The 17,578-nt window shown below is 50.6% G+C and overlaps 1 protein-coding gene across 2 annotated transcripts in view; it reads left to right on the forward strand.

The window, feature by feature from the left end:
- The window catches only part of grm7 (glutamate metabotropic receptor 7), a 156,261-nt gene extending 139,245 nt beyond the window's left edge, over positions 1 to 17,016 (forward strand). The window contains exons 9-11 of one of the 2 annotated variants that reach the window (XM_086293761.1): positions 8,856 to 9,102; positions 11,196 to 11,218; positions 14,780 to 17,016. In XM_086293761.1, the coding sequence (XP_086149887.1) occupies positions 8,856 to 9,102; positions 11,196 to 11,200 (252 nt within the window). In that variant the 3' untranslated portion in view covers positions 11,201 to 11,218; positions 14,780 to 17,016. The remainder of the gene's footprint in view (positions 1 to 8,855; positions 9,103 to 11,195; positions 11,219 to 14,779) is intronic. The other variant, XM_086293760.1, reaches the window with a different exon arrangement.
- Positions 17,017 to 17,578: the final 562 nt, after the last annotated feature.

The raw sequence follows: 17,578 nt of genomic DNA on the forward strand, positions 1-17,578 counted from the left end.
TAGGTGTCAAACTCTGGCCCGTGGGCCAAATTTGGCCCGCAGCCTTAATTACATTTGGCCCGCGAAGCCATACCAAATTACTATTAGAGCTGGCCTACTATTATACAGCTAATATATATATTGTTTAGTATTAAGCTTTGCTTGTTCCATATTCAGTTTTTCAGCAAAACGTGTCCATAAGAAAAGATTCATTCTTATATCTGGAGGAATAAATATATTTCAATAAATATTAACGTTAGCCCGCGACTTTGTTCCAGTTTTGAATTTTGGCCCACTGTGTATCTGAGTTTGACACCCCTGCTTTAAAGAGTCAAAACGTCAGAAACACAGGAGCAGAGTCCTCACAGATACATGAGTACAAACAGGTGTGTGTGTGTGTGTGTGTGTGTGTGTGTGTGTGTGTGTGTGTGTGTCTGAGAGTGTGTGTGTGTGTGTGTGTGTGTGTGTCTGAGAGTGTGTGTGTGTGTGTCTGAGAGTGTGTGTGTGTGTGTGTGCGTATGCAGAGGTTTGACATCACCTGAGAGCAGCAGTAACATACTGGCCTTTGCTGCTTATTATTACCTGCCTGCTCCGAGCAGAATACAGATGAGAAGGAGAAACTCTCTCTGTCACACACACACACACACACAGACACACACACACACACACACAGACACACACACACACAGACACACACAGACACACACAGACACACACACACACACACACCCCCAATTTCAACATGCAAATACAGATTCAGGCAGCAGCAAGTAAAGGATGAAGGAAGGAAAGGGGACAGCATGGAGTGATGTAACGAAGGGGTGTGTGTGTGTGTGTGTGTGTGTGTGTGTGTGTGTGTGTGTGTGTGTGTGTGCGTGCGCGCAAAATGTGGTTTCATTAGTGTCTGTTACAGTGTAGGAGGAATTAGTTTTTTGCGTTTGTGTTTTCTTCTTCATGTTCTTATCCTCCTACACACAGACACACACACACACACACAGCACAGGTTGTATTTGTTGGGTTTAAACCAGTGAGGCAAGACTCACTCAGACACTTCAGTGCCAGGTGGGCGGGATCTTTGTTTCCCGCTATCTCTGTAACAGCAGCCAATCGCAGAGCAGGAAAGCTTGCCGAGCTTCCGTTGGCCTGCAGTAAGCTAGCGGCCTGTGACATCACACCTGTCTGTGATGTCACACCTCTGCTGCAGTCTCATTCGTCCTTTGCACAGCGAAGAAGCTTTTAGTCTGCTCAGCTCGTTTCTTTTATCTGTGCAGCTCCGTGTCAGAGCCGCAGTATTCCCACAGTATTCCCACAGTATTCCCACAGTATTCCAGAGTATTCCCACAGTATTCCCACAGTATTCCAGAGTATTCCCAGTATTCCCACAGTATTCCAGAGTATTCCCAGTATTCCCACAGTATTCCAGAGTATTCCCACAGTATTCCCAGTATTCCCACAGTATTCCCACAGTATTCCCAGTATTCCCACAGTATTCCAGAGTATTCCCACAGTATTCCCAGTATTCCCACAGTATTCCCACAGTATTCCAGAGTATTCCCACAGTATTCCAACAGTATTCCCACAGTATTCCCAGTATTCCCACAGTATTCCCAGTATCCCCACAGTATTCCCACAGTATTCCCACAGTATTCCCAGTATTCCCACAGTATTCCCAGTATTCCCACAGTATTCCCACAGTATTCCAGAGTATTCCAGAGTATTTCCGCTGTCTTTCCGGAGTATTTAATCATTTACAGTAACTGTGTTATTAAGATGCTTGTGTTACATTTATTAAGGAACAAATCTGAAGATGATGAATCCTTTGGTTCTATCACAGCGGTGAGGGTGGAGCAGAGCTGAAAACAGAGTTTCCTGTGGCGTCCTGCACTCGTCGCCTACATGTGTGCGTTCGCTCTCTGTCGAGGTCCTAAAGCCTTTAAACCTGCAGTGCAGACGTCGCTGTATTTACTCTCAGGGCGGAGCCAATCAGCTTCTGATTACACCCCCGCCCTGTTAGCTGGAAAACAGGAGAGCAGTCTGTGGATGCAGTAAAGATGGCCGCCCTGCTGTCAGAGGGCGATGTGGCGTGTTCATGTGCGAGTGTTTTGTTTGGGAGCAGTCTCAGGGCAGTGTTCCTGATTCTGGGATGATTTTCCAGCCATTGAAGAAACAGGTTTCCTCCTGTGGTGGATGATCCTGCTGACTGACCTGGATAATATTTAAAGATCTGCTCTCAGGGTCCGTGCTGCCTCGTGTCCCTGTCAGGTGAAGGTTCCTGCTCTGCTAGTTTCAGTTCAGCTCATCTAGTTAATTTCCAGGTTGCTGTTTAGTTCCTGGGTCATCTTCCCCTGTACTAAGCCTCCCTGTGTGTCTACCTGTCATGTTTCATGTCTGTGTGGTTCTTGTTGTCAAGTTTGCGTCATGTCTGTGTCTCCATGTTTCCTGTTTTACTTTGAAAGAGTCCGGTGTTCCTTGTATTTAGTGTCTGTGTTTCATTCGGTGTGTGTCGCGTCGTCTGTGTAACCCTCCCAGTTACGTCTCGTCATAGTCGTCACAGTCATAGACGTGGTTGTTAAAGTGTCAGAGCTTCATCACGGTTTCATACTCTCGTATAGTGTTCAGTATCACAGGATAGTCGGTTTCCACTTTAGTTGCTTTGCCTTCTGTCATCAGCCAGAATAAAATCTCGCTTTTTGGTAAAGTCACGTCTCCTCGCCTGTGTCTGCTCTTGGGTCCTGCTCTAACCGGCACCCCCCGGCATTACATCAGGAGGCTGAAGGTCGCCGTGCACCACGAGCTTCCATCTCGTGTTTCCTGTTACGTCTTGAGGAGGCTGAATCGTGCCGTCCTGTTCTGCAGAGCAGGCTTCATGCTGAAGGCAGCAGGATCAGGCTGCGTGTGCTCAGCAGCGTCCTGTTCTCATGATGATAAGAGCTGTTTGCTGGAGCCTGAAGAGGGATTTGATGCCTCTGACTGTAGCGCAGGTACATTGTGTGTTTTCTCTGATGTGAATGGCTCATTCAGGATTTATCAATGAGAGGATACACTTGAAGCTCAGAGCCTCAGTGAAGAGATGGGCGAGCTGGAAATGAGATCAGAGCAAAGAACCCTCCTGAAGGACGGTCCGGCCCGCCGCCTACAGGACAGAAATCCTTTGAAACACTGATCCAAAAGCCCGCAGACGCTACGCGACCTCACAGAGAAAAACACATTACAAAACAGCGAACACGGAGACTCAGACTCCGGTGAGGTGATCAGAAAGACAAAGGCGACAACGAGAGATCGGAAACGCTGCTCAGATCAGCGCTCGAACTCACGGAGACTCTAAGTCTGCTCCGAGAGCGCCGAAAGGGCGGGAACTTCAGCGTGACCTCAAAGAAAGATGAATGACATCAGCTTAAAGAGACGACCACACGTGTGCAAGAACCCGCTGTTGATGGAGCGCTCGTATGCGCGACGCCCCGAACAGCGTTTCAGCGTCACCGGATCTGCTGCCACATGTCAGCACCTCATGAATAAATCAGACGAGGCCCTTTCTCCTCTCACGCACACGCCAAGGTCACTACGCCGCCATCACGGGGACTCAGACTGCCGCTGTCCAGCTGAATTAGATGTTTTCTACGTGTAGACAGGAAGGAGCCGCCAGCAGGAGGAGGCGGGTATTTGCAATGCTAATGTCTTTGCTTCATGCAGCAGGGATTTTATGGCACTGATGTTTGTTTCCACCTCCTCTCCTCACCTGTCAGCACACAGGACATCGTCCTCCTCTCCTCACCGCCGTGTTCAGTTGGGCTGCACTGATTGGTCGATTCATCGTTTTTCACTTAAAGGAAATAAACTCTGCATATGTTTCTGTTGCTGTGCTGATTTTACTCCATCCACAGGTACTGATCAATGAGTTAAACTGCAGGAATAAAGACATAAAGACCTGGATGGCCGCAAACTTTCTGCTTCTTGATTCAGATCAAACTGAGGATATTGGCCCTGAAAATCGTAGAAATATGGTGTCTAAGCAGATAGGCCAATGCTAGGCTGATAGACGGACACAGTTTGTCTAACGATGAGCTCGAAGACAAGCAAGCCAGGGTCAGAGCCTCCATCCAGCCTGTAGCTGTTCAGGTCCTTGGGCTGTGTTTCCTGCACAGGATTTAAGGAGCCTGGAGCTGATAATAGCGGCTACGTGTTGGAGGTCATGGTGGAGGGAGAAGGTGGGTGTGGAGATGGGGCAGCTTATAACCCGAGATGGCTCTGACGCTCCTGCAGACTCCCCTCCCTGATTTCTCTCCTCCGCTCGCTCCGAACACTTTCTCTTCCTCTCTGTTTCCTGATGTCAGGACATACGTTATCTGACAGGATTTAATGTGATTTGTTGAGCAGACCATCAGTGCGCTCCCCGGGGTCATCAGTCGAAAAGGTCCATCAGAGCCTCCTCGACCCCCTGCACAGCGTGACAGCTGGTCCCAGGGTAATACAGGTGTATACACATGGAGGTCTCAGGGTTGTATAGTATGGTATCACTTAGTATGGTATCAGGACAGGGTCATGTGACTAGCTGCAGACCTCGTCACATGACCACTCCTGATCCACATGGTGCGTTTGCAGCAGACTGATGTCAGTTTAGGTGAACCTGCAAATATTTAACTCTGCTAAAAACTGAGCCTTAAACACCACGTACATCCGACATCGCCACCAATCAGATATGGGGGAGGAGCTTATTTATGCCCTTTGAAGGCAGTTGGAACTCAGCTTCACTGAGTTGGTTCAGCCTGACTTTGACACAGAGCCGGGAAGCAAAGGGCGAATCAGGCGAATTGTTGGCGAATGACGTGTTTTCACACAGGTGACGCAAAGCGAAACCTGACTTCACATAGTAAGAGTGCAGCAGGGTCTACGACGAGGCTGCGACTGTTTCCTCCACCTAACGCCACCGAATGTCCGTGAAGAAGACCTCAGAAGGTGAAACGCCTCCAGTGCAGGACAAACATCAGTCTGAGGTTTGAGCTCCGAGCATCGCCCCTACTTTATGCTCGCTGCCGACACCGTCCGTGATTTGGTGTCGCTTCGAACTTCGTGGGTTTTTGCAATGTGGCGCAGCCGTGTCTGCGAGTGCGCCGGTCCATACAGGAAACATCTGTGGACGTCACTCAGACCGAAAGCTTCCTGCAAATAAAAGTTTTGGCAAAGTTTCCCTTAAACTTTGAACAAAGTCCTGAAGAAGTATCAGCAGCAGCTTCCTGATGCTGTGAAGCTCAGACCGTAACTTCTGACACACTACGACGACCGCAGCCACGAAGACGTCCAGCTTCACGTCTGAGGTGACGTCTTTCCAAGGTCAAAGTTTCACTTCCTGTCCTGCTTTGAGAGGTTTCCTGAATCCTCCTCGCTCGTATTGTTCGGCTCTGAGGGACACTCAGGTGCACGCACCTGTCCGGGTCTCGGCTCTGCGGTTTCTACCTGGTGCTCTGATCTCTTCGTGAACTCTGAACTCGCTGTTCCTGCCGTCGATGGTTTTCCTCCACGCGCCTGCGCGCTCTGACACGCTGAGCTGAGTGAGCGTCGCTTCACCGCCACAGATGGTGGAAACGACGGGTGAGACCTCAGTGATGAAGGTTTATTAAAGAGCAGCTTTTATGGACATGATGAAGAGCCTCCGTCTGCACTTTGTGTTTACACACAGTTTTAATTTTTCACTTCATCAAACTTTATGCGTACGGCCTCTCGGGCAGGTCAGAGGTTCAAAGAGCGTCACGAGCGTCCAATTATTTGGATAAATGAACCAGTCTGTGCGCTGAGAGCGAGTCAATAAAATGAGAAGCAATCCAACAATGAATCCGCCACAAATGGAAATGAAGAGCCTCACAGAGCGCCGCGCTACAGCAGCAGAGGACATCAGCAAACCAACAGCGTGTCAAAACTTTATCGAAACGCCTCCCAGGACGCCACACGGTGACACGGACGTGGCGCCGAGACGAGAAACGTTTCCCTGTGAACCATAAAACACAGAAGTGTGCGGATGATTTCGCCAGGCGCCGACCGGACCGCAGCTGGGCCTGACGTAGATAAGTTGGAGTCTGTTTCAGCGTTTGCACCTGATGGAGTCGACCTCCACCTTTGTGCCTCACACAGAAACGGCAGGCTGCCTGACGCCGCCTCAGTGAGACGGCCATCTTTGATGTGGTTTCAGAGAAGAGGAGCACGTTTTCATTGGGGGGAGGGCTTTAAATGAGGGGGGAGGAGTCTGTCTGCAGCATGCTGGGCCAGACTCGTTGTTTACTACCAATTGTCCAATCAGAGCCGCAGGAGCAGCCGAGCGCTTGGCCCCACGTGACGGCGAGAAGACGGCAGTAACAGGAGTCATGTGAGAACATCGTAAGGACGCAGCAAGCATTTCAGCTGAAACACGCCGAAGAAAGAAAACGACCTTCATCGTGTCAGGAAAACAGCACAGGGACGCCACGAGTCACAGGGAAGCAAGGAGGCGAGGAAGGATGAAGACTGCGACAGAAAGGGAAGAAGTGCAAAGGAAATAGGAGGCAAGAGAAGTGAAGCAGAATTATAGAAACACAACGTGAAGCTGGAAGAGGCTCTGAGGCTGTCTGCTCAGGAGGAGGGTCACTCCAGCTCGGCTGAAAAGCTGCCAGATGTGCAGCACTCAGACAGATGTGTACAGACAAAGAGCCAAACAGCTGCAACAGAGCAGCGCCACCTACAGCTACAACCACAGACTGTATATGAGCGATGACGTCTGGAGGGCTCACTTCAGTCTGCATCCACAGAGACCTGCTGATCACTCAGCTCAAGCTCCGCCTCCTCACAGATGGACATTAAAGCAGGTGAGCTGATAAGAGCGCTGCCGTTTGGGCTCTATCAGTCGTGTCATCTTATCACTGATTCACATCAGCCTCGCACAGACCTGACTGCACGATCGTGCGCACACCTGTCAGAGAGCAGCAGGTGTCCCTCCAGAGCTCAGAGTGGACCGTCACAGCTGAGGGCCAGCAGCTCACACAGGCTTTAAACAAACCACTGACTCCGCCTCCTCGCCGATGTTTGCCTTCGTCTGCTTGGAGCAGACAGACGCTGCTCTCGCTGCCCGTTTCTGACGTCCGTCACCTCTTTGTAACGAAGCAAACACACCTGTGTGTCCAGCTCGCACCTGCGGAGGTCTCCGACCCCGAGACCGTGGTCATCAGGGAGGAGCTCGTGTATGTCAGGGTGTCTTTTGCACGCGAGGCGCTGACAGACGGCAGGAACCCTCACCTGTGCACACGAGCTGCAGGTGGGGACTGCAGGGATGAAGATACTGTAGATGAGCTGGACACGTGCAGGTGTGTCTGCTGCCACAGCTTTGTAGAAGAAGACGTGCGTGCAGACTGTCGTGCAGGTAAACGCCGCGGGCTCATTAAACCTGCGTCAGGTGGTGGTGCAGGGCCTTGTGTTCCTTCAGAGCACGGCGTAGTTTCTTGCTGACGTGACGCAGGAAGCGAGCAGCCTTTCTGCGGGTCTGAATATTCTCCCCGCTGCTCCCCTAACTCTCAGCCCCACCCCGCCTGCTGTGACTTCTCCCCGTTAATGGCGTCGCTCAGACTGTGACAGCAGGGCCATAACACATAAAGACAGTGGGCTGAACTCAGTGAAAGCCACTCTGGGAAGCCCATTACAGCACAGCCGTGCCTCTTTATGCATTCTTCCCGGGCCCGTATCGGCCCTCTATTGGGATCACGGGGCCACGGCTTCGGACACAGGGGCAATATACACACTGCATAAAACATTAATGGCGTGGCTCGGCCGGCTGCCGCTCTCTGCTGCAGGCGAGGGTCGAGAACACGGCGGGTAATAAAACACAATCCTTCACCGGCTCATAAAAAGTGTCGAGAGTTTGCTTCTGAGTGAGGCGAGCTTCCCGAGTCTCTTTACCGCCGCTGACACGAGCGAGCGGCGTGACTGAAATACAGCCGTCACCAGGACGGTACCTACTACACAGCTCTAAAGGGTTAAAGGTCAGAGGTCAGCAGCAGTGGAGATGGATGAACCTCTGCTCGTTCAGGAGTCAGGCTGTTAAGAGAGACAGAGATTGATAGTATGATTCAGTGCAGAGAGGTCTGTTAACACATAGTGAGGAAGAAACACCCAATGCATTATGGGAATCCCCCGGCAGCCTACGTCTATTGCAGCATAACTAAGGGAGGATTCAGGGTCACCTGGTCCAGCCCTAACTATATGCTTTAGCAAAAAGGAAAGTTTGAAGCCTGATCTTGAAAGTAGAGATAGTGTCTGTCTCCTGAATCCAAACTGGAAGCTGGTTCCACAGAAGAGGGGCCTGAAAACTGAAGGCTCTCCCTCCCATTCTACTTTTAAATACTCTAGGAACAACAAGTAGGCCTGCAGAGCGAGAGCGAAGTGCTCTAATAGGGTGATATGGTACTACAAGGTCATTAAGATAAGATGGGGCCTGATTATTTAAGACCTTGTATGTGAGGAGCAGGATTTTGAATTCTGGATTTACCAGGAAGCCAAAACAGGAGAAATATGCTCTCTTTCTAGTCCCTGTCAGGACTCTTGCTGCAGCATTTTGGATCAGCTGAAGGCTTTTCAGGGAGTTTTTAGGACTTCCTGATAATAATGAATTACAGTCGTCCAGCCTGGAAGTAATAAATGCATGAACTAGTTTTTCAGCGTCACTCTGAGACAGGATATTTCTAACTTTAGAGATGTTGCACACATGGAAGAAAGCAGTCTGACATATTTGTTTAATATGTGCGTTGAAGGACATGTCCTGGTCAAACATGACTCCAAGGTTCCTCACAGCGTTACTGGAACAAAACACCTCTGAGATGAAACCATTAACTAACCCCGTTCTCCCCTCTCTCTCCCACCAGCTGTACATCCAGACCACCACGCTGACCATCTCCATGAATCTCAGCGCGTCCGTGGCCCTCGGCATGCTCTACATGCCCAAAGTCTACGTCATCATCTTCCACCCGGAGCTCAACGTGCAGAAGAGGAAACGATCCTTCAAGGCCGTCGTCACGGCCGCCACCATGTCGTCCCGGCTGTCGCACAAGGCCAGTGACCGGCCCAACGGAGAGGCCAAGACGGAGCTGTGCGAGAACGTCGACCCCAGCAGTAAGTACCTGACACCGCACAGTTAGAAGAGCTCATCCTAACACCTCGAGTGACGTCTCAAAGGTTCTGTTTCTCTCACAGAAAAGAGAGCGCTTTCTGTGAGTTTAACCATTTTATCAGATTCATTTTTTTGGTACTTCGAATGATCTGGAATAAATCCAAACCTCAGGTGTTTCGTTCAGATCATAAATAAAATTCTGCGGCTAAAACGTTTCTTTGAAATTTGAGCATAAAACTGAAGATGTCACAGACTTGTTCCCTGTTGTTCCCGGAGGTGAAACGTTGACCCTGAACACGATGTTTAAATCTGCCTGTGACGAGTCTGTGGAGCCGGCGTGTGTTTGGACGTCCTGATCGCTGCTTTCAGGCAGACACTCAGTTTCTGTGCTTCAGGCTGAATGAATGAAGCGATGAAAATAAAGTCTGATGCATGTGATCATCGGCTGCTAAGCTACGTTTAGCAGGAAGCAGCAGGAAGGAGAGGAGGGTTTTATTAAATGTTGAACTGTTCCTTTACAAATGCATGAGTGCATGTGCTAATCACGTCTCTGAATACAAACCGGCTTTTATTTTTGCAGCCCTGTCTCCAAGAACTAACGTTTATATGCTGAACACCAGCGTGGGTCTAAACCTGCGTGATGATTGGCTCGTTAGGATACATTATCGGCCTCGTTGTCCTCGTTAGCGTCTCTCCAAACTTCTGAAATACATGAAAAGTCAGATTTTCAGGATCTGTGGGGCGGATTAGCAGCTGATCTCACAGAAAGCAGGGAGTCTGTGTTTGAATGAGCTCCAGTTAATACTGAGAAATCTGAGACATGGATTTAATGTAAAGGCTGAAGAGGACGACTCTGCTGATTCCTGTCATTAACTGAACACGCCCACAGTTTTAATCAATGAGCTAAATGTCTGTAAGAATAATCCATCTGAAACAGAAGCACACGCAGTACGGCTCACGCTGTGCGCTGCCCCTCAGCAGGCTTCCTAACGCTGGCCAATCAGAAGAAGGTGGGCCTTAAAGAGACAGAGGATGAACTAGCGAGCTGCACCAAAGTCCGGGGCTTTTTGAACTGTGACTCATGCAAAGCTGCTCCAGCAGAGTGTGAGATAAGAGGAGATATTTAACCTTTACCATCGTGAGGTAACACCGCTCCCAGGGTGGAGCTCCGTGAGCCCCGCAGCCACCCCGGCCACCTCGCCACCAGGCCTAGGCGTCTTTTCTGGGAGGGCTGCTGCTCACTAACTTTGGGCCACATGTAACTTCCTTTAGTTCCACAGAGACGCTGAAACAACAGGTTTATCAGTCATTCCTTCATCAAAGTGACGAATCGTTTTCAAACAGTAAACTCGCCGGTATGGGTTCACACTCAGACGTGTCGACGATGGACCGTCGCTCTGATCGTTCTCCTCTCAGAACAAATCAGCTGAACATATCAAACCAAGAAACGTCTCCGTGACATCATCAGTGACATCATTCAGACTGATGATGTTGGAGTGAACGGGGCTGCGGGGGCCTGTTCTGCTCTGTCCTCCAGTGCATGGAGCAGAAATCCATCTGAGCCAGAAACGGCGTTTACAACATTTTTCCTGCTTTCGTGGCGAGCTGATGTCACCTCGTCACAGGTTTCATCACCCGCAGGCGCAGCCTGACAAAGGACCGGAGGTTCCCTGTGGGCGGAGCCAATCACCATCACATGACAGGAAGAGGCGGCTGACAGCAGACCAAACTGAGCTCGAGGTCATTAATGCTTCAGCGTGAGCTCACAGGCTGCAGCTACACGAGTCCTAACAGGAAGTCAGCCATTCTGGAGACACCTAAATGTCCTCGGAGACGCTCCTGAACTCGATCACAGCTGCTCTGAGTGACACTAAAGGAACGCGAGGTGGGAACGAGCAGGTGCAGGACGAGGATGCGCTCCTGACGCCGCTGAGAAACGCCGCAGTAATAGCAGAGTCAGCGGAAAGCTTCGGCTCGCAGCTTCTCAGAAATAGTTGAATAGTTGAAATTACATGTCTGTGTGATCAAATTACCAGCTCACAGTGGGGTTCCCTCTGGGACCACTCACCAAATCATGTTTTTCTCCCCCTCACAGGCTAATTTCATAATTTATCAGAGGTAAGAGCAAATTAATCTTCTGCTTCTGCTTTGCTGTCCCGACCTTGATCCATTTTCTCCTGGAGGTCTGAGGAGGAGGAGAGAGACCCGAGTGGGGAGGGGATGTAAAAGTGACGTCCTCGGCTCTTTACCGCCCTCTTTCAACCGACTTTAACTTTTACACGAGGAGGTTGTAGCGTGGCGCTCCGAGCGGCAGATTTAAGGCCGTCCTCCGGTGCTTTAACTGCACGTCCGACCCCCAGTGACCTCCGGGGTTCCTGCGCCGCTCCTGAGTCCATCAGGATGTAAAGTGTGCAGCTGTTGAACCTGCTGTGAAACATCCAGCCGACGCAGCAGGTCTTCATCCAGCTTTGGGCTCTGCACGTGCTCAGAGAGTGTCCCAGTCATGGCCAATCCAGAGCTCCCAGAGCCCCCGTGAGACCACTGTGTCCGCCACCTCACCCGGGACCCTCACACAGCCCACCGGGCTTTCGCCACACCGAGTGATCGGGCAGATCGAGGAGCCTAAGTTTGGTTGTTTCCTGATGTGCAGGATCTTCCTGTTGAACCTCTGAAGCCCCTCCCGGGACCCCTGACGCAGAGACGGCTCTGCCTCAGTGAGCTAATTTAATACACCGTGTCACCAGGGGAAAGCGCGCATGTAGCTCCTCCCACACCACAGATGTCAGGATTTAAAACGTATGCTTGATTTGTGGAGCTGCATTAAAGAAATATAGACACAAATGGGCACCAAGTCCCAGAATCAGCAGCCGTGGTGGTAACGTGATCCACGCACGCGTATCGGCTCGAACAAGAGGCTGTAACTGCAGCTCGCACGCCGCCTGTGCAGGCGTGGCGTTTCTGTAACGTGCTGAGCTCTCTGCTCTTCATGATGGCAGAGTACAAATGCAAACATCAGCTTTCAGAGTCCAGAGTTCCTCAGTGGCCGTGACGGCGGCCGTCTGCAGGGTCTGTCAATAAGAATCACTCCTGTCCTCGTCCTGCAGACATCGCAGAGGAGACGCCAGAATCTGAGAAACAGTGGCGGTAAAACCGGGTCCTGGTCTGATTGATTAATCTGGATCAGCTTCAGCTGCTCTCAGTAAAACTCGGGAGGCTCCTCGAGGCGCCGTGGCTGTAACCATAAATAATGACACCCCCGCAGGAAAACCTCAGTGGCGCAGCCCGAGGCCCCGTCATAATTACAGCACATCAGTCACTGTAGTTAGTTATGGCACACCGGGGGGGGGGGCAGAGCCATCTGTGGGCCGGCCCACGCTCGCCACTCCGGCTCCCCTCTCATTCGGCCTCGAGCGTCTCAGCGCTCCCCTCCTCCTTCACTTTGTAAATCCTCTCTTTCCTCCTCCTACTCCTCACCTCCGTCTCCATCCTCCCCGCTCCTCCAGCTGATTCCAACACAAAGACCACTTTCTCGCTGTCTCTCCATCCTGCGGTACGAGGCCTCGCCGCCTCTCTCTCCACGCCGCCGGCAGAGGCCGAGACGAACGTTTATTTTTGGAGCGATTTGACTTTCCAACACTTCCGCGGTCTGTGAGTCAGCAGCTGTGAAAACAGCCCAGTGCAGCAGCACGCCGAGGCCAGAGATGGCCGACTGATCCATGACAGGACCGCGGCGGATTTCTGAGCGTCGTGACGGTAATCAGATCCTCGTTAGTGGGCCTCATGTGACCGGCGGTAGTATCTTGTGTTTCCAGCAGGGGGAGCAGCCACAGGTGAAGCTCATCAATTATTCCTGTTGATATTCTGTCATTGAGCTGAGCCTGTGTGTAAAAGTGTGACACAGGTTTGTATACACGCGTGTGTGAAAGGTCATACAGACTGGCGTTTTCTCCCCTCTGTAACGATGAGGCCGAGAGCGACCAGCTCCCTGACCGATGCTCCTCAACGAGTAATCTCACTCTCTGCACGGAGCAGAAATAAACGTGTTTCCCAGACGTCGGATTTCTGGGGTCTGTGAGTTTTCTGAGACGCTTTCAGCTGCGTTAAAGGAGACTCATTATCATTTAATCTGGAACCATTATTTTAGGCCTAATTATAGCCAGACTGACTGTTTATGATGAGTGTTGCACAGAAACAGTCTGCCTGCAGACGGGGGGGTGGGGGGGGGAGAATGAACAGAAACGTCTTCTTTTTTTTGACTGAGTTAATTTATTCGGTTATCGAAGCATGCGCGCCTCAGATCATCAGGCTCCGCCCACCGCTGTCAGACGAGCTGGAGATGTTGCTCCTGAATGTGAATGAGACACAAAGTCAGAGCTGCTCAATATGCAAACGCAGCCGTTTTCTCTTTTATCTGCCACGATTGATGGCGGCTCCTGGTTCCCAGCCATTCGTCACCGGACGAATGCTGAGGGTCAAGTGCCAGCGGGGGGGCTGCAGCAGGGAGATATGGAGGTGGTGGAGCTGCACAGCTCACCTTGAACCCCTCGAACACGTCACGCTCAGCTTCCTGCGTCATTCAGGAGCCGCGTGCTAACTCTGCAGAGCTTCAGCACCGACACGGATCAGGTGTCTGCAGGAGCTCGGCTGGACCGCACACCCACAGCAACGCACCATATTTACTCACAGATAAATCCACGGCAGGGAACAGATGTTACAGGTTTGTGCTACAAACGAGCAACGTGGCGAGTGCTTTAATGAAGAGAGCGCGGCGAGCCGATCGAGTGTTACAGGCAGGAACATGTTAGAGACTGATCCTTGAGTTTATTCCAGGTGCAAAACACAGGGAGCCGAATATTTCAATGAACTCTAATAACAATGTTTGCGTCACACAGCCAACAGTACAGCAGCATGTTTGCCGTCCTCCATCAGAGGCTGAAGCTCGTCGTAGGACTGCCACCGCGTTTGATTCACGGCTCAGCGAGCTGTTAGTGAAACACCTGCAGCTGGAGGTGTTCTCCAGGTCTGTGGGCACGTCATGTTGAAATGACGGCGCTGTTGTGGGGGCGTAATCCATGAAATCTACGGCATGGAGACACGAGGCAGGCTGTTCCCACTGAGTACAAGTACAAAAACACACAAAAGTACACAAACCTTTCAAACATCCATGAACTCTTTATTTACCAGCGTGTATTTACAGGCCCGACAGACGTCTTTCGTCAGTTTGGCTTTAAATTTAAAACCGTTTGAATTTTGCAGTCATTTGAAGATTTGCTTATAAGATGGTAAATAAAGGGTTAAAAGCATTTTTCCAAGATGTGAAGACTCTACTGAGCATGTGCAGATGAATGATCCCTCACAGATTCAGTCTTTTCATCAGCTGCCATCTTTCCATCTTCAGCTCTTTAGCGCCACCTGTGGCTCAAAGTTAGACCCACCGCAGCGGCTGATCGGTCGACCCTCAGATAAGCCCACACTCCTTTTGTTTCTCCCTCTGCTGCAGATGCTTTTGAGTTATGACCTCTCACCGTCCCGTCCTCCCTGCTGAGAGTTCATAATTCAAGCTTTACTTACCCGAACGTCTGTCATCACCTCATCCCTGCTCCATCATTAACCTTCACCTCTGCTCTTCAAGCAGCCGTGAGGACCGAATCTGACCTCTGTGTCTCCTGCCGTCCCCAGGTCCAGCAGCTAAGAAGAAGTACGTGAGCTACAACAACCTCGTGATCTAACGGCGCTCCTCCGTCACTGCAGAGCGAGATGTCTGATCTCCTGCAAGAAGGACGAGCAACGGGAGAAAAGCGGCGACGTGCAGGACTTTTTCTTTCTCTTCTTTTGGTCTCATGTGCTTCACCGCCCATCGGAGACGTTCAGGTGCAAAGCGGAGCGTGGTGGGACGACCTCTGAACTCTGACCCCTCCGGGTCGAGAAAAGCTCCAGAAATAAAAATCTAATTGTTTTGTCGTTGAAGTGATGCCAGTGGTTGTGAGGTCGAACGCGGCGGATGCATCGGGCGGCGATGACTGGGCGGCGCCGATGGGCTCCGTGCCGCCGGTGATGTCAAACGAAGTGTGAGCCCGCCCCCTCGTGTCTCTTTATGTACTTCCAAACTGCAAGTTCTCACCTTCCTGTCCGCGTGTGTAGTTCTTTATAGCTTATATGTCGGCCTCTTTCCGTTGGTTTGATTTCTGTTGGTTTGTAAGACGGCTGCGGTTGCCATGCCGACGACAGATGTACTTTGCTTCTCGGTTTTATTGAAGCCATATTCTTCTTCGCTCGGAGATTTGGAGGGCTTCGCTCGCGCTGCCACCTGGACTCAGATTTTTATCCTGCAAACGTGAGAAAAAAAAGCCTCTGAAAACAAAGTTTTATGACTCGCTCGGCTCGTTTGCTCCTGACTACATATCCCAGAATCCACTGGGCTGCATGCAGGAAACAGCTGCAGGGCTGAAGGCAGCAGAGGATTTTACAGTGCCCGCTCTGGGGGTGTCTGCTGGCAGTTAGCCACTGTGTAGCCTCGGAGCGGTACCTGCACCGTCCTGACCCCAGTCCTCTTACTCCACCCACACCCCTGCGGGTGGAGTAAGAGGACTTATTTTACTCTTTCTTGGACTTGGCCTGTTCCCATCAATCAGGGACCAAACATGGTTTTATTGTCCCCCTGAAAAAGACAAGAGGTCGTTTCAAAAATACACAATCATTGAAATAAACTTCTTTAATAAACATGATTAAAAAATATCATACCTGAGCTGCATGGTCACAAGCTTACGTCCGTGCTGTTGGCCCCTGCAGCTCCACCCTCAGCCTCTTTTACCAGCTACTACAGCGTTTACCCATCACAGTCTATTCATTAAAAAATCTTCACGGTGGAAATCAGAGTTTAAAAAACAGATGAAATCCAAACAGTGAAACAGAGTAAAAGAGGTTGAAGCCTTTTGGAGAGTCGTGCTCCATTTTTTTTTGCTTATATGTCGACGATCTGATGCTCTGAAAGTTAAAACGAACGACTGGGAGCGCCGAGACCTGCTTTACCCTCTGCTTCCTGTTTGGACCTCAGTCACGCCGGCCTGGAGACGGTTACTCGCACGAGCAGATTAACGAGGTTTATTCCAGGTGAGAATCAGCTGAATGAAGCAAACCCTCAGTGTTGTGAGAAACGGCGTTTTCAGAGGCTTTGACAAACACAGCAGGTCTGACCGTTCAGCTGGCCGTGACACGGAGCCAAAACAGTTTTTAAGTGTTTTTAAAGCCGTTCGTGGTCACCTGATGAAACATTCCCTCCCCGACATGCGTGTTCTTCTCCACACACTGTTTGTAGGTGTTTGATGGCGGCGGTGGGGGTGAGGGGCGGACCCTTACCCCGAGGGAGCCTCCTTCGGTCCAGGCTGAGTCTCTGCTGATTTCATGGACTAAAAAAACCAACTAAAGGTGTCGATGTCGAGGTTGTCAATGCATGCCTGATATGTTTGATGTTGAACCAGAAAAAAAGTTCTGTGCCACAGTCGATCCCACCTGTCTGCTCCGAATCGTCCGTTCCTCGGAAACGTTCTCGCTCGGCAGAATGCGGCTTTGTTCGGTTTCTTATTCCCTGCGGGAGAAACACACGGAGAATATATATTTAAAAAAGAAAAACACGTTTTAAAAAGTGGAAGCATGTATGTTTTCTACTGTTTGTACTTGGTATATTCATGTTGCCCTTGCTGCTTATGTGCCAATGTTGTGGGAGAGATTTACATTTGGCCACTCATGCAACTATTCTGTGGTGTCGTCCAAGAATGTATCAACATGAAATAAAACATTTGGTTATTTTTTTTAGAAACGCCGTCTGTGTATCCATGACGACCCTGAAACACGCTCTCGTGTGACCCTTCACAGCAGCTTTGCATGATTCACTGTTCACAATAATCCTTCTTTATCTTACAGCCCGTCACTTCCTAGTCTAAAAAAAGGCCCCTCCCCCTTCCTTAAATCCAGCTTTCTTCTGATTGGCTGCCTCTTAAGACGCTCCTTAAGATGACCATATAAGAATGTTTCTTCACTATGAGGAAGTCCTGCTCAGCTCGCTTGAGCGGCTGCACGACGCACGCCGTCCGGCTGGTCACCAGCACAGAGAAGCTGCTCTCTGAGCGACTGAGAGCGGCGAAAGACGTGATGTCAGCCTGTGAGCTGCAGCGTCACCTACACATGCGCGTATACGTGCACATGTGCAGTAAAGCAAACAGAATGGAGCTCTGTGTCTGCAGACGGCGAGCGCACAGCACAGATAAGCTGCGCTCGCCTGGCCTCTCCACGTCTTTATCTCCAACATGGAGATAAGCTGCTGCGTGGAGAAAAGATGGAGGTCGAGGAGGTCGGCGATAAGACCGCATCTGCCCGGCCATCAGCCAAACGTGGAGGTCAATGGAAGCACTGCCCGTGGTCAGAGAGGTCGCCGCGTCACTGCAAACTCGCAGACACTCAATGATTTACATGTCGAGGAAA

Source organism: Aulonocara sp. 'chitande type north' Nkhata Bay, linkage group LG5 (genome assembly GCF_057382095.1).
Source record: "Aulonocara sp. 'chitande type north' Nkhata Bay isolate Kocher_YH1m ecotype deep benthic linkage group LG5, A_spYH_male_GT1.1, whole genome shotgun sequence".
Classification (NCBI taxonomy): domain Eukaryota; kingdom Metazoa; phylum Chordata; class Actinopteri; order Cichliformes; family Cichlidae; genus Aulonocara; species Aulonocara sp. 'chitande type north' Nkhata Bay.